The 22,671-nt window shown below is 45.1% G+C and overlaps 1 protein-coding gene across 7 annotated transcripts in view; it reads left to right on the forward strand.

Moving 5' to 3' along the window:
- ANKRD29 (ankyrin repeat domain 29) overlaps positions 1-22,671 on the forward strand; it is a 44,368-nt gene that overhangs the window by 195 nt on the left and 21,502 nt on the right. The window contains exons 2-6 of one of the 7 annotated variants that reach the window (XM_049698134.1): positions 2,442-2,543; positions 10,284-10,394; positions 13,873-13,971; positions 17,876-17,974; positions 21,307-21,405. In XM_049698134.1, coding sequence (XP_049554091.1) covers positions 2,469-2,543; positions 10,284-10,394; positions 13,873-13,971; positions 17,876-17,974; positions 21,307-21,405 — 483 coding nt within the window. In that variant the 5' untranslated portion in view covers positions 2,442-2,468. The other 6 variants (XM_033435321.2, XM_033435320.2, XM_033435319.2 and 3 more) reach the window with 6 other exon arrangements.

Here is a 22,671-nt window from a genome sequence, read left to right on the forward strand (position 1 = left end):
GCAGACCTGTGGCGGCGGGGCCCGCACCCACCGTCCGCCCGGAGCCGCCGCGGGCCCGCAGGGAGGGGTGGCCGCCGCCCCGGCGGGGCTGGCGGGGGACGGGAGGGAGCGACCGGGCCTGGATGGCTCCTGTGGTTTGTGGTCTAGGGGTGCGGTTTTTGCCCAAAAGGCTTTCAGTACTTCTGGCTGCAGGTGCGGTGAGCCCGGCCGCGGGGCGCAGGGGCGGCGAGGACTGTCGCCGGGGTAACAGTCGGGCGGGGGGCGGGGAAGAAGCCCTGGGTCTGCGCTCCTCTGCGGCCGCCCCTCGCAGGGACCAGGGCTGCGGCACCGATGCCCGATCCTGCGTCCGCGTTCCCGAACGCCAGCCGCACCACTGCTGCCTCCTCCCCACAGGACTTTTTTTGACCCTGAAGCTGAGTGACCAGCGCAGAGTGGAGCTGCGATTGATTACCAGACTTCAGTGTCCAAAGAGGTTATTAAAGTCATTCATTTAACGCCCACATTTTAGGATGAAAATGAGGTTCACTGATATGCCTCTGTTGAAGGTTTTAATAAAAATAGTACTTAAAATGTATTGAGCACATAAAATGTGCCCGACTCTGAACCAAGGGCATCATGGTGCATCTTCTGAATCCTCAGGAGGACCCACGAGATGGTACTTTGGTGCCCCCACTTTTTTTTTTTCCAAATAAGAAAACTAAAACATGGAGAAGTTAAATAACTCCTCCCACAGCCGTGCAGCCAGTGTGTGAATGGTGTTCAGATTGAAACCCTGGTGTGTCTGGCTCCAAAGCCAGTGTAATTCCACCTCTTACAGTAGCTCGTGTAAGCAGAGGAATGACACGGTGAGATTTGCATGTTAGAAAGATCTCTGGCTATGGTTTGGAGAAGAGAATGGAGCTGGGAGACCAGTCAGGATGATGCTGGGGTCATCTTGTTAAATGGTACCAGACTAGGGCACAGGTTTTGAGGATGGGAGGAAGCAGACAAATGTGTGACAAAATTTTTTTTTAATCAGCAGAATTCGGTAATTGATGTTATTCACTGAGTTAGGGAAGGCCAGAGGAGTAAAGATAAAATGTTTGGGGTGGGACATGTCAAGTTTAAGGATGGATAGGAGTCCAAGTAGAGATGTTGGTTAGACAGATGTACAAACCGGGAGCCCAGGAGAGTAGTCTAGGCAGGAGATAGAGATGAGATTTAGGAGTGAGCAGTGTTAAGTGGTCATTGAACCCTTGGGGATGAATGTGATTGCCCAGTGAGATCACGTAAAGGTAGAAAATAAGAGGACTGGGCTTCCCTGGTGGCGCAGTGGTTAAGAATCCACCTGCCAATGCAGGGTACACAGGTTCGATCCCTGGTCGGGGAAGATCACACATGCCACAGAGCAGCTAAGCCCATGTGCCACAACTACGGAGCCTGTGCTCTAGAGGCCGCGTGCCACAACTACTGAAGCCCGCGAGCCTAGAGCCCGTGCTCCGCAACAAGAGAAGCCACCGCAATGAGAAGTCCGCGCACCGCGACGAAGCGTAGCCCCCGCTCGCCACAACTAGAGAAAGCCCGCGCGCAGCAACAAAGACCCAACACAGCCAAAATAAATAAATAAAATTTATTAAAAAATAAAAAAGAGGACTGAGGACAAAATCTTAAAGAAGCTCAAGACTTTAAGAATGAGCAGAATAAAGGAAACCCATTGAGAAAATGGAGGAGCGGACAGAAGTGTATGAGAAAAATCAGAAGTGTGTGCTATCATTAAGTCAAGAATCTGTAGTCTTTCCAGAAAGGCAGAGAGGGATGCAGAGTTAAATACCACAGAGAAATCAAACAAGCTTAGAATCGAAAAGTGCCTCTTGAATTTAGTAACAAAACAGGCTCTGGTGACCTTGCTGAGAGCAGTTTGAATGCAATGTTGAGTTCAGGAGCCAGATTGTAATAGCTTGAAAAGAGAGTGGGTGGAAACCACAAGTGGAGAGAACTCTCTCAAAAAATTCTGCGGGAACAGTGGCTGCAGCAGGAATCCAGACTTGGCCAAGGGTTTGTTTGCTTTAAAATGGTAGAGACTTTAGCATCTTTAAATGATAATAGACATCTCAACAATAAACAAGACAACCCAATTTTAAAATGGTCAAAGGATCTGAATAGACATTTCTCCCAAGGAGATATACAAATGGCCAATAAGCCACTGAAAGAATGTTTTACATCATTAGCCAACAGGGAAATACAAATCAAAACCACAATGAGATGCCACTTCACACCCGTTAGGATGATTACAGTCAACAAGACAGAAAATGACAAGTGTTGGCAAGGATGCGGAGAATTTGGAACCCTCATACATTACTGGTAGGAATATAAAATGATGCATCCATAATAGAAAACAGTCTAGTCATCCTTCAAAAAGTTAAACATAGAGCTACGATATGACCCAACCATTCTGCTTCTAGGTGTATATGCACAAGAAATGAAAACATATGTCAGGAATTTATATCTCACAGTGCTGGAGGCTGGGAAGTCCACAATCAAGCTGTTGGCAGGTTCAGTGTCTGGTGAGAACCCTCCTCCTACCTTGCAAACAGCCACCTTCTGGCTAGCTCCTCAGAAAGGGGAGAGAAGGAGCTCTAATGTCTTCCTTTTCTTGTAAGGGCACTAACTGCCCCCCCCCCATGGGGGCTCCACCCTCAGGACCTAATCTAAACCTAATTCTCTCCAAATGCCCCACCTCCAAATAGCATCACAATGAGGGTTAGGAATTTAACATAGTAACTTGGAGGGGGGAGGACACAGTCATTCAGTCCATAACATGGTGTATCCATATAAAGGAATATCATACAACCAACAAAAGGAATGAAGCACTCATGCATAGACCTTGAAAACATTATGTTAAGTGCAAAAAGGCAGACACAGAAGGCATGTACTACATGGTTCCATTTATACAAAATGTCCAGAATAGGCAAACCCATAGAGACAGAGAGTAACTTCGTGGTTGCCAGGGACTGGGGGAAGAAGGGGGGGATGGGCAGTGATTGTTAATAGGTACGAGGTTTCTCCTGGTTGATGAAAATGTTCTGGAATAGTGGTGATGGTTGTGAAACCTTGAGATTAAACTAAAAAGCACCGAATTCTATGCTTTAAAAGGATGAATTTTATAGTATGTACATTATATCTCAATAAAAAAGGATTTTAAGATGACAACAGGGAGTGCTGAGAAGGCTTGCGCGTGGAGGGGGTGATTGAGCTGAGTGCTGAAGTTCTCAGGAGGTGGGAGGGGCAGAGATATTGATGTGTTGTAAAGTGAAGGCCAGGATGCGGTCAGAATTTGGGGTGGGCAGAAAGGAAGGTGCCAACGTTTCCAGGGAAGAAAATGTTCATTTTCAGTGAAGAAAATGTCAGGAGGCGACAACTACCTTGAGGTGAGGCAGAGGATGAGAAGGTAGGATGGCCTGAGTCTTGAAGCAGCAGAGATGTACACCTGGTGAGAAGGGCAGTGTCTGGAAGCCAGATGAGGCTTCCTCACCCTAGGGCTGGGGTGGGAGCAGGCCCAGCCTCCACCAGGGAGGCAGAGGAAGCTCGGAGCTAAGTGAAGGAGAAAGACGGTTGATTTTCCAGCAAGTGGAGGAGTTCCAAAAGGCACAGAGGGAAGGCTTGAGGGGGAGTGGGGGAGGGGAGCAGAGTCACAGGCTGGTGACTAACCCTGCACTAGCCCCAGCTCACATCATACCAAACATATTAACATGTACCCTCAGCCCACAATGAGAATAGCAACTTTTGGGAATTCCCTGGCCAGGGAATTTGGACTGAGTCTAGTGGTTTCGATTCAGCACTTTCACTGCCAGGGGTCCAGGTTCAATCCCTGTTTGGGGAACTAAGATCCCACAAGCACTTTTATTGTACATTTTTGGAAGGATTTGTATACTATTGCTTTTTAAATTATTTAGCAACGAATAACATTTAATTTACATTTGTCCAGGATTTTTCTGCAATTCAGTAGTTCTTGTATAGTGAGAAAATCAGCCCTGCCGAATATATACATGTGTCAGCGGTATTTTATGAATACCAGTTTTAGCAATGAGTAAAGTTGACAACATGTTACATTTCGTACATACTGAATGAAGTTTTCATTAACTTTGATTTTGGAGCCATAGATTAACTGTTTCATTTTCATCGGCAGCTGAAAGGCTTGTAGGCCCGAGGCCCTGGATCTCCAAGGCCTGCATTGAAAAGACCCAGCATTGTTGGCTGAGTCTGTGGGAGGATCAACAGAGCGTTAGAAACCACAATTTCGCTTCTTCTCGATGACTGAGTCACCACTTGTAGGGCTATTTGCTTCTGAACCATGTGGACACCCTTTTTTATCCTTTGTCCATTATGCTGTCAGCAGTCCCTTCTTGCTGGTAGCGCTTTGCCTCTCCAGTAAACTTCCTGTTTCACCCTTGGCAACTCCCAATTTGTTCTGGTTGGGAAAAGAGATACATGTTTGTTGGAATTGTTTTTAAAGTAAAAGCAAACTCAAAGTGCAGGTCTGAGTCTTTTTGTGGAATGAAGCTCGTGGATTTCAGTACATTAACCTTTGTCTTTATAACAGCTATTTCTCCAGGGCTGAGGTTGCCAAAAGTCTGGCACAATTTGGGGGCTAGACCCTAACCCAATGAGGGAGGTCACCATCCCCGGGGAACCATCACTAGATAAAGAATAATACCTAGGTCTTTCTTGAGCCTGTCTTACCCAAGAGGAAAAGCATCTCAATTCCAGGCTTCATCTTGGTGATGGAAATTGTTCATGTCTTGGCCAGACGTACAGGAACTTGTATGTTCCATCTATGTTCTGAAGGTATGTAAATTATCTCAAAATCAACTCCAGTCCATCAATCATCTGAAATCTTTTGGATGAGCCACAGGAGAATAAATTAACAAAGCCATGTATTTTTTTTTAACAGCTTTATTGAAATACAGATCACATACCATATAATTCACCCAGCTAAACTGTTTGTTTCAGTGGGTTTTAGCATATTCACAGAGTTGTGCAGCCATTAGCACAATCAATTCTAGAATTTTTTTTTTTTTTTTTTTTTGTGGTATGCGGGCCTCTCCCTGTTGTGGCCTCTCCCGTTGCGGAGCACAGGCTCCGGACGCACAGGCTCAGCGGCCATGGCTCACGGGCCCAGCCGCTCCGCAGCATGTGGGATCTTCCCGGACCGGGGCACGAACCCGCGCCCCCTGCATCGGCAGGCAGACTCTCAACCACTGCGCCACCAGGGAAGCCCCAATTCTAGAATATTTTAATCACCTCAAAAAGAAACTATATACCTCTTAGCAGTCACTGTATTCCTCCAAACATCCTTGTTTCAGAAAACTGCTAAACTACTTTCTACCTCTATCGATTGGCCTAATTCGGAACATATATGTGTTAAACAGACTTTAAATGTGATCTTGAGTTCTGAGTTTGGAAACGCCAGTGTTATACAGGCCTACCTCTTAGGCAGAATGCCTGGGTGAATAAATCACTTACTTTTTCCTCTTAGGTTTCCTATCACTTACAGAAGTGTAATGATACTTACAACACAGGGTTAATTCTCAGTTCATGTTGATTAAGCAATTCTGTAAATTTCAGCCATTTAGCAGGAAGTGGAATGGTGACATATCAAAAACCTCCTCCTGCCTGTGGTCTCTCAACCCTCCTTATCCCCTTGTTTAATGTGGCTTCGAACATCAGAGAAATTCATCGTTGAACAAAGCTAATGTTCTCTTGATTAGATTAATTATACAAATGAAATACACATTATTCTTAACCCTTTTTTAAACCAGTAGTTTAGATCTCTACCCCCTCTTAGCTTTTAATCAGAATTCCAGTTCTGTACAAGTAACAACTTCCCTTCTGTGTTTCTCTCCCCTTCCTTCCTGTATTTAATTTCTGGTAGTGTGCTAATGACCACTGTGTGAGCCAAAATTCTGGCAGTAAATAGGGGGAAAAAAGAGAAGGGAAGATGGCATATGTGGAAGGTTATACTCAGGTTTTCTCACAGCGGATAAGATATAGGATCTCAGACTCTGGACCCAAACAGACTTGGGTTTGAATCCCGTTACTTCCTAGCTGGATGACCTTACATAAGTCACTTCTGTGCCTCAGTTTCCTCATCTTAAAAATGGGGACAGTAACACCTACCTCATGGGGTTTTTCTGGGAATTAAAAGCGTTAGAACAGTGAGAGTACTCGGCACACTGCCTGATACAGAGCAAGAACCCAACGTAGGTTGTCACTGCTGTGATGACAATGTCACAGCCAACAGCCTGCTTGCAGAGACCCGAAAAACCAAGGAAGAGGTTAAGTAGTAATCACACGATTGGTGAATTGCCTTAAGATTTGTGTGAAGCATTTTCACGTGCATCAGCTCCTTTAAAGGCTTAAAGGGCTGCCCTTTGTAAACAGCATTTTATGATTATGTGCAGATTGTACCCAGAGGAGGTTTGGAAGTTAACCAGGCAATGTGGTCTGTAGACCCCAAAGAGAAAGAAGGTCGGGGGACTTTCCATCTTGGCAGAAGAGGACTTGGACTGAGGGTAGGAAGGAGGTCACTGGGGTCCACATTGCCTATTCCTTGCTGTCTCAGGAGGAGAGCTCCGCAGGAGGCAGGACGATAGGATGGCTGAGAGCCCAGCCTCAAGCACCAGACTGCCTGGGGCTGAAGCCTGCCTTGTTGCTTCTTGCTTCTCACTTACGTCATCTGAGCAGTGGGATAATAATGCACCCACTTCCCCGAGCTGTGATGAGCATTAAATGAGCTAGTCTGCGGAGGATGTGCCACTGGTACGGAATAAGCACTAGGTAAGTATTAGCTCAGGATTCCTGCACTCCAGTAAAATGGGTTGGCCGCAGTGTGATAGGAGAACTTATGCATTGCTTTGCTAGACATTTCCACCTAGATGCCCCATAGGCATCTGAAACTCGGCATGTGCAAAGCTGAACTCATCACTTTTCCCCATAATCTGCCTTTCAACTGGAGCTTCCGACTTCCATGAGTCCACATCCACCAGGCTCCTTCTCTCCCTCCGCTCCTGCACAGACAGTCATACACCGAGACTATTCAGTTTAGCTCCTTGAAATTTCCCCCGTCTGTCTCATCCTGCTGTCCCCACGATCGTAGCCTCAGCTCACCATCTCTTCCCTGTCTGTACAGTGTCTCCTAACCTTGTAGACACTAGTCTCAGTCTGGCTCCAGTCCTCAGTCCATTCTTCCTGAGGCTGCCACGGGGACCTTCTAAAATGCAAAACTGGTGGTCTCTCCCCACCTTAAAACCCTTCCTTGACTCCCTAGTACCCACCGGATGAAGTCCAGCTCCATCACATAGCACAGCAAGTCCTTCAAGATGTGGCCCTGACTAACTGCCCTACAGCATCTCCTGCCCTCTCTCACCCCACGTCCTTCACTCCAGCCCTTCCGAGCTAGTGACGGTTCCCAGGATGCCCCCATGTCATTGCATCAGCACCCTGCATGCCTGGGATGCTCGTTTCCTACTGGCCCATAAAGCCATTGGAGCAGAGATCAAGGTTGACTGGTACCTCTAGTCCTAGCCCCTGGCCAGTGCCACTGTCCTGAGCACATGCCAGCAACCAAGCAAGTGAATTCTCCTGGACAAGTCTTTTAAAGGGCTGTGAGGACTGTGCATCTAGAGCTCGCATCTCTTGAGCGTTTGCTGTCAAAGTGCATTTGCACGTATTACTTCATTTATCCTCTAACAGCCCATGACAGAGGTACAGTTGACCCTCCGTGTCTGCAGGTTCCACGTCTGCCTATTCAACCACAGATCAAAAGTATTCAGAAAAAAAATTCCAGAAAGTTCCCAAAAGCAGAACTTGAATTTGACCTGCACTGACAACTATTTACATAGCATTTACATATGTAAGATATCACAGGTAATCTCGAGACGATTTAAAGTACGTGGGAGGAGATACGTAGGTTATATGCAAATACTGTGCCGATTTATATAAGAGACTTGAGCATCCACAGAGTTCAGTATCCGCAGGGGGTCCAATCCCCCAAGGATACTGACTATACTACCACCATTAATAGCATTCACTTCCCTAGGGCAGAGAGAAATTAAATAACCTGCCCGAGGTCCCAGAACCGGGAAGTAGCAGGGCCAGAACTTGAACTCGGCTCTCTCTCACCCCAAATCAACTACTCTATCATGCCTCCACCTCCCAGTATATCAAGCTCTTGAGGGAAAATGAAGGATTTACACCTTTTCCCAAAGCTCAGTTTCTAGAACCTTGTAGGAAACCAGGATGTGTAGCCCATGCAGGAGAGGAATCCCCGAGGCCATCCCAAAGGCAGGAGAGGCTCCTGGCTGGAGAGCTTGTTATGACAATAGAAGTTTGTGGTTTGCAAATGGTGTTTTGAAAGGTATTTGGGATTAAAGTGAAACAACAAAATCACTGAAAATGATTTACAGTTTAAGACTCTCAAGGTTTCATGTTTCCAGAAAAGCCAACAGAGCTGTTCCATGGTGCATATTAAATTGTCTTCCTATTCACCCTCCCAAACTTCATCTTGGCCTTGTGCAATCTCTCTATTAAAGGGGCATTGTTTCATGATTTATTATACAAGTCAAACCAGCCTTGCCATTGCTTCACCCACTTACTAACAACTGTAACATCAGACCCAGCCTGGTGCAAAAACCACAGACACTGCGTGTGAAAACTCCTGGGACAGTAAAACTTACACCTTCAGGGGAAGCAAATTATTCACCTGGAATTTAAGGTGATCTGTTTCCTCCTAACTGAGCCAGGGAAGCATTCCAAGAATGTTTGTAATCTGCTTATCACTCCCCACTTTGCCACGCTCTTGTCCAAGAATGCACAAGAACACTAAGTTGTGTGTGTGCTGAAGAGCTCCTGAAATTAAATCCTCACACCCACAGGTGCTGCCACCACTCTGCTGCCACTGGACTTTCACTTGTGATGGTTCTGTGGAGCAGCGGAAATTGTCGGTGTTTTCTTTTTAACTTAGCATTGGTGAGTTAGGTATTGTATGTAATACCTTATACATACACTTAGAAGATGTATTGCATAAAAGACCCTCTGGGGCAGATATGTGCTTTAAGCCCTCCCCAAAAAGTGTTTTTGTTCAACAATTTGAATACTAGAAAATTTCCTGAGACCAGCAGAATTCTTTATTAGTACCAATACTCTGAGTTCAGCTGTGCCTGTTGATTCTAACTTTGGAAAGAAAGTGGACAGAAGGAAAGAAACTAGTATTTGTAAGCATGTATGATGTGCTGGGCACCGTATTAGCCAATTAACCTGCATCATCTAATTTTTACCATAAACTTCAAGGCAGGTAATGTGATCTCCATCTGAGCAAGAGGAATCCAGGCCTCAGCGGGGCCAAGTCCGTTGCCCAGGGCTGGGGTGGAAACCCTGAGCTGTCTGGTTCTGCCTGTCCCTCACCCCGACCAGGGACTGTTCTCTGCAAATTCAAATTGATCTGTTTTAGAGAAGGTGGTGGTACTACAGTCAACTCTGCAGCTCTGATTCAGAAGACCTGTTCTCCAGCTCTGTTCCTTCTGTAGTTGTTCCAACGTTAACTTAGCAACTTTAAAATAACCCAGGAGTGGAGTGAAGGATCCACTGGACATAACTGGCGTGGGAATGCCCGTTTTCACTGTGGCCTCACCCACTGACCATGTTGATGACCACTTTACTCCTTTTTCTTAAAGGACTCACAGCAACATTTTCTGCCCAGAGTTCCTTGTTTTCAGCAGAAACCTCTGTCAAGTTCCAGCTGAAACAGAGAAAATTTGGTGGAGGGAAAGTGAGGCATTTACCCAGGCTGCTGGAATCAGGTGGAAAGTATTGAGGTCACAGAAAACGTACCTGTAAACTCAGAATTGGGAGAGATTTCCCTCTGCTTAGAGGCAAAGAGAGATTTGGGAACACTTCAGGGAGGAAATAACCTTTAAGCAGAACCTTGGCCGTGAAGGATGGGGGAAAATTCATTTCAAACAAAAAGGAAACTGTGAACAGAGGCAGGAAAGTGAGGACACCGGTGGGAAATAGGGTATAAATAGTGCTGTGTAATCAACAACACGGCTCTTCATCACAGCCCATGGCTCGGGTATCTGCATCCCATAACCAAGTACACGACAATCACCTGTTGCCAGAGGAGCAGTCTTTCAAATGATCAGACACATCTGGAAGGTCTCCCTTTTGAATGGTAGTGCGTACTTGCGTAGAAGTGGTCGTGTTAATGAAGGTCGATTTTAAGATCCTGTTTTGTTTTGCTTCTGCAGAAGGAAACCCCACTTGCCAACGCGGCGTTCTGGGCAGCGAGGAGGGGCAACTTGGCTCTGCTCAGGCTGCTGCTGAACAGTGGCCGAGTGGACGTGGACTGCAGGGACAGTGTACGGACCGGTCCATTCGGTACACGCATGCTGCGAGCTCGCCGTCCCCCGCTGGCATGAGAGCGCCTGCTGAGTACCCTTCCTTCACAGTGCTTGTCTGCTTTTTCATGTGTTTGCTTGCTTCATCCTTTTCAAAAAGTCCAAAGTACCACGGGGAACTTCAAAACATACTGGGGGGCTTCCCTGGTGGCGCAGTGGTTGAGAGTCCGCCTGCTGATGCAGGGCACGCGGGTTCGTGCCCCGGTCCGGGAAGATCCCACATGCCGCGGAGCGGCTGGGCCCGTGAACCATGGTCGCTGAGCCTGTGCGTCAGGAGCCTGTGCTCCGCAATGGGAGAGGCCACAACAGTGAGAGGCCCGCGTACCGCAAAAAAAAAAAAAAAAAAAAACATACTGGGAAAGCCATTACCTGCATAAAACAGGAGGGGCCACAATAGGGGAAGAGACACGTCACTGGGAATCAGAATCGGCCAAGTCCAAGAAGAAAAGGGGGAGATGATTCTGAACGGAAGGGGGCTGCCGCGGATGTGGGAGTTGGGTTTTTTCTACTGAGAGATGGAAGCCTCCACCCAGCCTCTTATCCCTTTCTTACCTTTGCAAACACCAATACCCTCATCGGCAATGAAGGGGTAATAAAAACAGGTCCTCCCGCCTACTTTCAGGCATCACTGCCAGAGCCCTTCCTTCCCCAGCTAGAGGCGGCAATTTCTCTGTTCTCAGCAGGATGTCGCATCTCTGGGGACTAAGAGGACCTCAGATGAGGAGAGAGCAGATGTTTTGATTTTAGGGATTAAATAGAAATGTTTTCACAGGAGCCTTCTTGTTTTCCAGATAACAGGGTATGCCATTTCCAGCTTTTATTGTGCAAATTTGGTAGGTGATGTCAGCCACCAGCCCAAGCGAGGTATCAAAGTTTGCTCCACTTTGCTCCCCCCCCCGCCACCGGGCATCAGTGCAGGACAGCTTGGGGTGCGCCTCCAGACCCACTTGTAACATTCTCCAGTTTGCTCTGTGTCCCAGAGTTGGAGCTGTCTGGCCTGCCCCAGGGGACTGGCTTCCCTCTGGCCTCCAGTACGGTTTGGCCAGTGGGAGCGTTGGCAGGAATCAGAGGGAGGGAGGACAGGGATGTTGGGGAGTCTAGACCCCCCCCCCCCATCCTGTCTGGCAGCAGGACTCTCACCCTCTCCGTCCTGGGAGCCACCATCTGTCCCTCACGCCTTCGGGCCTGGGCTAGCAGTGCAGCTCCGCTGTTACTCGCTCCCAGTACTGTTCTTTGTAGTTTCCCTACATCCAGAGCATGGCCTTATAAATAGTCTCTTTATTAAACTTTCGTCCAGTTATCCCAGTTTGAATGTACCGTCTGTTCTTTGCCAGGACCCAAACTGATATGGGGTCTTGGGCATCTGTGAACTGGTCGTCGGGTCTTACTTGGGTCTCGCTGGGCAGCAGTGCCACCCTGGACAGAACTGGAGTGGGAATTGCCTGTTTTCATTGTGGCCTCACCCACTGACCATGTTGATGACCACTTTACTCCTTTTTCTTAAAGTCACCCCTTTTCAGACACCCCCATGACCTTCTCCTGACTTCCAGCTTTGTGTAGCTTAATACATCCACAGATCCCTCCTCTTTTTAAAATTAATTTATTTGTTTATATTTTTGGCTGCGTTGGGTCTTTGTTGCTGCACACGGGCTTTCTCTGGTTCTGGTGAGCGGGGGCTACCCTTCGTTGCGGTGCGCGGGCTTCTCATTGCGGTGGCTTCTCTTGTCGCGGAGCACGGGCTCTAGGCGCGCAGGCTTTGTATTCTATTTCTCCTTTGTCCCAACCTCTGACTTTTCCTCAGGCGACCATGATGTAGAAGTGAAATACAATGTATAAAGGAGCATTTTGGTTATTTGTTTCATTCATCTTCCCTTACTGTAAAATAGATGAGCCTGTTGTTTTTTATTTTCTTTTTAAAATATCCAAGTTAAGTGCTCTGTGATTCCTGTAGCTCATGATTGATTTGTATTTTGAGACCAGTGTGACCCATGATGAAAAAATTTTCTCATCTCTCACGCAAAGGATACATTCATAGCTTGTCTGTTCAGACTGGCTTTAAATCAAGGAGTCTTCTGTCTGAATGCTGAATAAAAATGTTCTCACATTCGAGAGGAAGTTGGTAACTCCAAGTTTGCTACTCTAATCTTGAAAAACACGGAGGAATAAGTCCCCCTGAATGATAGGTGGTACAGCCGACATGAAGGTCTTACATTCAAATACCAAATGCGGTCACGTGGGGTAGAAGAGCATCATAAAGCACTTCTGTGAAGCCACTAGCTCTTCTCGATTCTACCTGTACTTTTACTTATAGCAAACAAGACTTTCCCCAAACTAGGATTGTCTTTCACACGCGTCAACAAAAACCAAATAATAATCTAACATTTACTGAGGCATCATAATATTATTTTAACATCTAACTCTTACTGAATATTTAACATTACTAAACTAAGCACATCGCCTGAATTATTGCTTTTCCCCATTTAATTTAATCAGGCAGATGCTTTTACTATTCCGCATTACAGATGAGGTGAATGAGCCTTTGAGAGCTCAGATAACCGGCCCAGAATCATACTGTCAGTGACCACTCAACTACACTGCCTTCCTACAAAATCCCACAGACGTATTGAATGTATAGCATGAGGCTTCTAAGAATCACCACCCCGTACCTCGTGAGGCTTCCTCACAGGCAGAGCCGTCTGTCTCTCTCTTATCCTCTCCACAGAAGCAGGCTGCTGACCACACAGAAGAGGGGGTTCAGATTACAGTTTCGAGCCCGTGAAAACAAATGTAAATTAAACCACAAAAGTCCACTTGAATTGGAATATCAGGTGGTACGTCTCCAGTCCTTGAATCTTAAAGCTGGCAGGGACCTTGGCAATCATATCACCCAGTTCCTCATTTTAAACCTGAAGTAAATGAGCCCCAGGAATTGTGAGCAGTGTGCCCCAGGTTACGCTGCTGGTTGATGACAGAGATGGACCCCGGGGCTCCTGACTCTCACTTCTGTAGTCTCTCGTGGCATCTTTACCTGAATCCGTTTGAAAATAAAGAATTCTAAACTCAGAAAACCAACTAGTACCACTTAACCCACTTTTTTGCATTAATCACAGTGTTTTGGCTCAGGAATCATAAAACGAGGCCACTACATCACTGCTGCCTCAAAATGCAGTAACCATGGTTCACTTGGACTGCGTGTCTGAGGGTAATGGAAGTAAGTGAATGTTTGAATTGAAAATTCCAGCCTCAGCACTTTGTCACTTTGCTTTTTCCTGTTTGGTGTGCATTATAAGATTATTCACGAGACACTTTTATTTACTGCGGGAGATGTTGCGCTCAGCTCGGACGTGTCCTGGGAGGAGCTGACGTCTGCGGCATCTTCTCCAGGCCACCTCTCTGGTGTCACGTGGCCTGACTGCTCATCTGTCTCTCCCCCACCCAGAATGGCACAACACTCCTCATGATCGCCTCCTATGCTGGCCACATAGGCTGTGTGAAGGAGCTCGTCCTGCAGGGGGCTGACATCAATCTCCAGAGAGAGGTAAGTCAGGTCTTGCACGTGAATAAGAATAACGTAGCTTTATTTACAATAGCCAGGACATGGAAGCAACCTAAGTGTCCATCGACAGTTGAGTGGAGAAAGAAGATGTGGCACATATATACAATGGAATATTACTCAGCCATGAAAAGAAACGAAATTGAGTTATTTGTAGTGAGGTGGATGGACCTAGAGTCTGTCATACAGAGTGAAGTAATACAGAGTGAAGTAAGTCAGAAAGAGAAAAACAAATACCCTATGCTAACACATACATATGGAATCTAAAAAAAAGTGGTCATGAAGAACCTAGGGGCAAGATGGGAATAAAGGCACAGACCTACTAGAGAATGGACTTGAGGATATGGGGAGGGGGAAGGGTAAACTGGGACAAAGTGAGAGAGTGGTATGGACATATATACACTACCAAACGTAAAATAGATAGCTAGTGGGAAGCAGCCACGTAGCACAGGGAGATCAGCTCGGTGCTTTGTGACCACCTAGAGGGGTGGGATAGGGAGGGTGGGAGGGAGGGAGATGCAAGAGGGAGGGGATATGGGGACATATGTATATGTATAACTGATTCACTTTATTATAAAGCAGAAACTAACACACCATTGTAAAGCAATTATACTCCAATAAAGATGTTAAAAAAAAAAATAATGCCAGTGACAGAGATGTGAAGTTCTCACAATAGTGAATTGTTAAAAAGGACTAGAGTACAGTCATCCCTCCGAATACACAGGGGATTGGGTCCAGGACCCCCCTTGGATACCAAAATCTGCAGATACTCAAGTTCCTTATGTGAAATGGCATAGTATTTGCATATAGCCTATGCATATCCTCCCATGTACTTTAAATCATCTCTAGAGTACTTATAATATCTAATATGATGTAAATGCTATGTAAATAGTTGCTGGTGCATGGCAAGTTGGAACTTTATGGAATTTTTCTTTTTTTAAAAAATTTTATTTGAGTATAGTTGATTTACAATGTTGTGTTAGTTTCAGGTGTACAGCAAAGTGATTCAGTTATACATATACATATATTCTTTCTTTTTCAGATTCTTTTCCTGTATAGGTTATTACGGAATATTGAGTAGAGTTCCCTGTGCTATACAGTAGGTCCTTGTTGGTTACCTATTTTACATAAAGTAGTGTGTATGTGTTAATCCCAAACTCCTAATTTATTCCTCCCCACCCACCGTTTGGTAAGTGTAAGTTTGTTTTCGAAATCTGTGTCTATTTCTGTTTTATAAATAAGTTCATTTGTATCATTTTTTAATTAGATTCCACATATGAGTGATATCATATGTTTGTTTTTCTCTGTCTGACTTACTTCACTTAGTATGATAATCTCTAGGTCCATCCATGATGCTACAAATGGCATTATTTCATTATTTTTTATGGCTGAGTAATATTCCATTGTATATATGTACCACACCTTCTTTATCCATTCCTCCGTTGATGGACATTTAGGTTGCTTCCATGTCTTGGCTATTGTAAATAGTGCTGCATTGAACACTGGGGTGCATGTATCTTTTTGAATCATGGTTTTCTCTGGATATATGCCCAGGAGTGGGATTGCCAGATCATATGGTAGCTCTATTTTTAGTTTTTTAAGGAACCCCCATACTGTTCTCCATAGCGGTTGTGGAGATTTTTTTTTAATATTTCTTTCTGTGGTTGGTTGAATCCATGAATGCAGAACCTGTGGATATGGAGGGCTGACTGTAATCATTGCTTTTTTCCTATATGACATTAAAGCCCAGGTTGCAGACTGCATCTAAATAAGGCCCAGGGAGGGACTGTTGGTTGTACTTCAGTTGAACAAATCTTCTAGGCCCATGTTACATCTGACATAACAAAACCTCCAACCACATTCCTTAAACACCCATATGTTTTGCCCTGAGCCTAAATCACTTCTTCCTTCTTCCCTTGGGATGAGATGCTATAGAAGGTACAGGATTTTCATAGAGATCATTATATTTTTAGAAGGATTGGGTCACCCACTGTTAGCTAGGCTCACTGGCTAGCCTACCTCAGCCATTCTCACCAAACTATGTTTGCAAAGGGCTTCTCTGACCAGCCATGAGTTAAATAAGTTCTCTCTCCAAAAGGCATGTGGTGAACATCAGACTAAAATGTGAGCCAGTTGACACAATCGTTCAGGGGCCATCTCAGGAGTCCTATCTAGCCAGAGGATCCATTCTCAGTCCGATGCAGAGGGGCAGTGGGAGGCTGGAGATTCAGGCCTGGGGAGGCTGCATGTATTTCCAAGCCAGTCTAGGGCCTGGTGAGTTCACCTTTGTGGAGACACATCCAAGGTCACACCTAGAGTGAACGTGGCCTCAGTCCACAGAGACTCAGACCCGAGGTGGGCGTACAGGGGCAAGCTCCAAAGCAGACAGGAGTGCTTGGTTTTCCTTGATCCACTCTTATCAGAGGCCCTGACCTGCAGGTGTTTCAGAAAGGATGATTCACCAACCAAACTTTCATCAAGCAAAACACCCTTCTCCCAGGCTGGACCCCCATCCCTGAGTGGAGAAAAGTAAGACACACCATGTGTAAGGTCTGCATTTTCCTGGGGGCATCTAGAAGTCCCTCCCTCTCCCCTCTGGGTGTCACCTTGGCTGTGGACCGTGGGAGAATGACCCTTGATAGATAGCATCTGGACACTGGTTCTCCACAGCCCCGGATCAGCAAGCCTGGGCCTTGAGAGGAGCAGTACAGAGACTACAGGAAATCCATCCAGTCTCCCCCCGGACAGATTCTTCTGAGTAATTTCCACAACACCGAATCATTGTTTTAGGTCATTTTCACTTCAGCAGCTGATTTTCTTCCGGAAGGAAGATGTTTGGGCCCCTTTAGATTTCGACTTTAAAACTTCCCTAATCGTTTTATTTTTCCGCTCTGCTTTACAGCCTTTGTTTATTTTAACTTTAAAGAAAAGACAGATTTTCTCTAATAAAAACAATATAGTCCAGATCTGCTTACTCAAAGACTTTATTGTGAAGGGCTAGTTCAACATACACAAAAATCTCTTAAGAAAAACGGAGAGAAGCTGGGAGAAGAAGAGAAACGTTTGTTTGACTTCCACCCAAAGTATGGTTTTTATGGTCTTTATCTATTTGGTTCCAACTGCTCAACTAATGTTCTTGGAGATGAAAACTATTGTGCATTGAACACAGTGGCCCTTGAGGACTTAAGTGTGTTGGGTTTAGAGGTAACCTGTGTGGCGCAAATAACGATGACGTGTAGGTCCCCGGTGACCCCCAGAATTCCCTGAGCCAGGTCAGTCTGGAAAAATAGCCAAAGAGAGGCCCTGACCTCACCCCGCATGTTTTGGAAGCTGGAAGAAAGTGCCTGGCAGTGCTGTGGAACTGACGCTTAGAGCAGACTTCCTCGGTATATCTGTAATCCATTTTGCAATATCAGAATATTTGTCTCCTGAAGATGGACCTGCCATTGTTTCCTTTAGTTGGCTCTCTAGACACATAGCATTTGCACACTTTGGTAGTCTTTAAAATTCATGTCTATTAAGAAGGTGAGGGATTTCCCTGGCAGTCCAGTGGTTAGGAGTCCATGCTTCCACTGCAGGGAACACGGGTTTGATCCCTGGTCGGGGAACTAAAATCCCACATGTGCACAGGGCAGCCAAAAAAGATGAGAGTTTTCCTATTCTAGCCCAGTTTCCTCATCCAGACCTTGTTACATCTTAACATTTCTGGAACCCAGCAGCCTCCACACTGGTCACTTACCTGAACAAGGAATACAGTCTGTTCAAATATAGCCCCCTCCTAGGCTGGAAGTTTATATGCAAGGATTTTGTTTTGTTTTGATTACAAGCATATAAATCAAATGTAATGTAACCAAATATCTTTTAAAACCAGCCTCTGTCTCTCTCTCAGTCAGGTACAACTGCCCTGTTCTTTGCTGCTCAACAAGGACATAATGATGTTGTGAGATTTCTCTTTGAATTTGGAGCATCCACTGAATTTAGGACCAAAGTAAGAGAATTTTCTTGCTTTTATACCTTGTTGAAGAATTTCAGCAGTCATGAGTTTTCATTTCTCTTCATCTATAGTATGAATTTTTGCTTTGCTTTTTACAAGATTTTCAAGCCTAAGAAGGTGGGTTTCACAAGGTTAAATTGTAATGATTCAGGGGTAGTCCTAGGAATCCAATTCAAAACACGACATTTTAACTTTGGGCTCACAGTTGGAGAAGGCGGGGTGGGTGGAATTGCTTAGATTCTTTCTTGTACTGGTAACTTTCTACTCTGGGACACTAAATTTTGTTATCAGGATGGATACAGTAGCAGGTGCTTTATAACTTTCCCTGTTTTCATATGCTTTTTTCTGCTTCAAGGTTAATCCCAGTGCTATGATAGGAATTCTTGGAAGTATTAAGCCAATCCTAGTGAATCTGAGAGATTTCTAAGGAGGGTTTGGCAGACAGTTTACTTTCTGAAATGTCCTCACTGAAATATATATGATTACAGTTTATATAGTTGGGCAAGGAATTGGGGTTCTTCCTTTGAAGAAGTCATTGATTCTTCATGTTTGACATGTGGATAAGAAAACTGAGGCTGCAGAAAGATAAATTTTGTGTTCACAACATGACCTTTCATGATAATGCTTTGTAGTAGAAGAATTTGAACTGCCATCACATTGTAATTGAAAACTTATTTCTGTCATAAAAAATTACTTCAGTCATAAAAAATTCCTGAAAATTTGCCCTAGTTGGAAACTTTTAGGTTTTCTTAATTTATTGTATGTGATATTTTGATATCAAGGCAGTTTCCAGTAGAGTTTTTTTTTCCTGTTAAAACACTATTAAGTAGATCTGAATTTCAGAAAGGGTTTCTGTCTTTTCTAAAACCTACTGTTGGACTGTGTACACGCCTCCAGACATGCTGAATATAATATACAGTAATCCAAAATACATGTGTACCATATTTTATATTAAATATCATTTTATTTTTAATTATAAAAGCAATACAACTAAAAATAAAAAGTTCTACAAACCTGACTCAACTCTGAACTACATCAAATGATCGTGTGTGACCACATGGCTGCTTCGTTCTTCTTGGCTAACAAGTTAATGCTGGCCTTTGAGCCAGTTTGTGCTGTCCCAGAAATCCATGGAACATGGGACCTAGGGCGAGCAGTTCCACATGTTTCCATTACGTCAACTGCAGGTGGCCAAGAGTTTTCCATGGGAAGAAGACAGTGTCAGGAGGCTTTGAGTTTTAATATGATCCTGTCATCAAAACTGACTCTGTGGGCTTCCCTGGTGGCGCAGTGGTTGAGAGCCCGCCTACCGATGCAGGGGACATGGGTTCGTGCCCCGGTCCAGGAAGATCCCACATGCCGTGGAGTGGCTGGGCCCGTGAGCCATGGCCGCTGAGCCTGCGCGTCCGGAGCCTGTGCTCCACAACAGGAGAGGCCACAACAGTGAGAGGCCCGCGTACCGCAAAAAAAAACAAAAAAAAAACCAAACTTTGTGTCAACTGTTCTCATTGTAATTGAACCTATGTCCCCCAAAAATGTGTTTTTTAAAATAAAAGGTATCAGCTCTTCTATGACAATCATCATGTTTTATCTGTTCTCTAAACCCATTAGGCAAAAAGCTGGGAAGATTGACACAACAAAACTTGGAAACATTGGTGCTCGTTGCTGCTAATAGCTTAATAAGCAACTTCTTAATGCCCACCCGCCTCCACCTCCACCCACCCCCACCAGCCTCAGCCCTCCAGTCTCTCTCCTCCATTCCCCACCCTTCAAAACGCAGCTCTTCCCACCACACAGCCGGGCCCTTGCTGAAGCCTTACTCAGCCATGTGCATCCCCCAGCACCCTGCCTGCCTGTGAATGCGGGACCATGTGCAGCAGTGTTTCTCCAAGGGAGGCCCACCTGCCTCCGGCACCTCTCGGTCACCTCACATGGCTGGTCAAATGCCTCTTTCTGGGCCTCGCTCCAGACCTACTGAATCTGAGGGTGGGGCTGCGAGGGTAGCCATTTTGAATAAACACTCTGTGCCCAGATTTAGAAACCACCCTATCTTATATCTATTGTATTTTAGGACCAGATTCCACGTTCTTCGATTGTTTACAGTTGGCTCAGATGTCCACATACCCATTCACAGAGCCAAAGAAACAACACAACAATCCTAGATGGGAAAAGAGAAAGCCTCAGGCCAGCACCTGAGAAAAACCATTAAGGGCTTCACGGACTTCCCTGGTGGCACAGTGGTTAAGAATCCGCCTGCCAATGCAGGGGACACGGGTTCGAGCCCTGGTCCGGGAAGATCCCACATGCCGCGGAGCAACTAAGCCCGTGCGCCACAACTACTGAGCCTGCGCTCTAGAGCCCACGAGCCACAAGTACTGAGCCCGTGTGCCGCAACTACTGAAGCCTGTGTGCCTAGAGCCTGTGCTCCACAACAAGAGAAGCCACCACAATGAGAAGCCCATGCACTGCAATGCAGAGTAGCCCCACTCCCTGCAACTGGAGAAAGCCCACACGCAGCAATGAAGACCCAATGCAGCCAAAAAAAAAAAAAAAGAAAGCGTTTCAGTTGACCACAAACTCAGTGAGTCAGTATTTGGTGTGGTTGGCTTAAAAGCTAATTCTAATTTAGGCACAGAGATAAAAGTAGAGGAGATGGAACCAAGGAATGTCCCATCAGGCCACATCTACTTTGCAGTGCTCTGTTGAATCCTAGCGCCCACGTTTTAAAAGAGGTCTGGACAAATTGGCACGTGTTCAAAGGAAAATGCAAAACAGGAGAGTGAGAAGCACATGGAATAGGCTGCAGTTATCCCCGCTTTCAGTGCATGCAGATCTCGTCCCATGAAGGCAGGGGCCCAAGAGGGCTACTCCCTAAAAACACCTTAATCTCAGAGACCTACAACTGGGTGGACCCATAGGGAGAAGCCAATGTTTGTCAGTTGGGTCTCTGGTGAGACCACAGGAGATGATTCTGGTGATTCCAAGACACAACTGATTGGTACAGACTTCCTGTTCTGTTTCCTTTATTGAGAGACAAAGAGATGATTCTGCGTTTGACATGAGAAATTTCTAAATTAATTATAATAACTTAGCAAATAGCTGTAATATATCTCAAGCAAGCCACCCCAGTATACAACATAATGATGCCCTTAAGATGAACTCTGTCATGATTATAAAGAAAAAGTAAAAGAGATAAAAGGGGAAAAGTGAGTTTGTTATTATGTATGGGAAATTCTTTTCCAAAGTTCTCACCATGTGAGGAGCATCTGCTCATAAGATTTGTGCTCTCACTGTTTCTAACGCGTTTATACTTCTCATGACCGCAGGACGGGGGCACTGCCCTTCTGGCCGCCAGTCAGTATGGGCACATGAAGGTGGTGGAGACCTTGCTGAAGCACGGAGCCAACATCCATGACCAACTTTATGTGAGTGTGTTTCAAGGGGGCTCTTGGGGGACACTTGCTCACTCCCTTATCACACATAGCATCGCAGTCTAAATTCCGATGCCAGAAGTGGCATCTGATGCAAAGTATTACAGTTATCAGAGAACTTCAGGGGAGTTGTAAACAGTGTAGAATGATAGAGAAATTAAGAAAGTTGGTGATTAAGATACGACCCGTGGATTTAGGCATTAGGATATATGTATTAAAAGAGCAAAACACTCAGAGGTCACCAAAGAGACCAGTACTGAAGTCAGAATGCCAAGGGTTAAGAGAATGGGAGGTCAATGAGTGATAGTAGAAGGACAGCACTCACCTGAGAAGTATTAAAACAAAGAAGAGAGAAAGTTGACGTAAGATAGAAGTTTCACTCATTAGTTATACGCTCCTTTCCTTCTTGACAACCATAGACAATATAAATGCATTTCTGTTTTACTGGCATCATAATCAAAGATGTCATTAAAGATGTCAATCTACTGTATCATTAAATTTTTTTTCCAGGACCAAAAGCATTATGACATTTAAATAAAAATGTTCCTGACAACTTTATCCACCCTTCCAAAGTTCAATACCTATGAAATGAGTGATGGGGGAGGATCCTCTGGTAACAACCCTGTTGAGGACTTGCTCCAGAATTTCTTGTCTGATCATCTCATGGATCTAAAAAGAACAGAAGAACCAATAAAATATTCCTTGGTGACCTTCAGCTTACAATTGTATCAATGCATGTTAGGCAGAATAAAGAACAGTTTGAATATGGGTTAAAAAAAAAAAGAAGTGACGTCTGAGACATCAAAGGAAAAAGATAGAGTTAACCAGGTGAGCTTTTTCTATGTAGAAACCCATAATCTTATTTACCCATCTTTGCTCTGCCTTTTAAATCTCTTGCACATATGATATATTTCATGTACCTATGTAATTAAGAGCTTCAAAAATAATGTGATACATACTTATTTGTAACACGACAAGCCCAGTGTGTGGACTTGCTGAAAACCAACACAAGTCCTCCTGTTGTAGAGTTATTTGGAAGGAAGAACACAAAAAAGGAGAAATCAAGTTATTTGGAAGAGAAGTGAGGATGGGTGAATGAAGACCTCTGAAATACATGCACGCCCTTGACCCTGAAAGGCATTCACTGCCAGTGTGGGTCTGTTTGCCGCTAATTGGCAATTAGCACATTACCCAAGCATTTTTAATGGTCACTCTAATTCCGTAGAATTTATGGCAAATGTTATTCTTGTTTTGGAGGAA

Source organism: Orcinus orca, chromosome 15 (assembly GCF_937001465.1).
Source record: "Orcinus orca chromosome 15, mOrcOrc1.1, whole genome shotgun sequence".
NCBI classification, from domain to species: Eukaryota; Metazoa; Chordata; class Mammalia; order Artiodactyla; family Delphinidae; genus Orcinus; species Orcinus orca.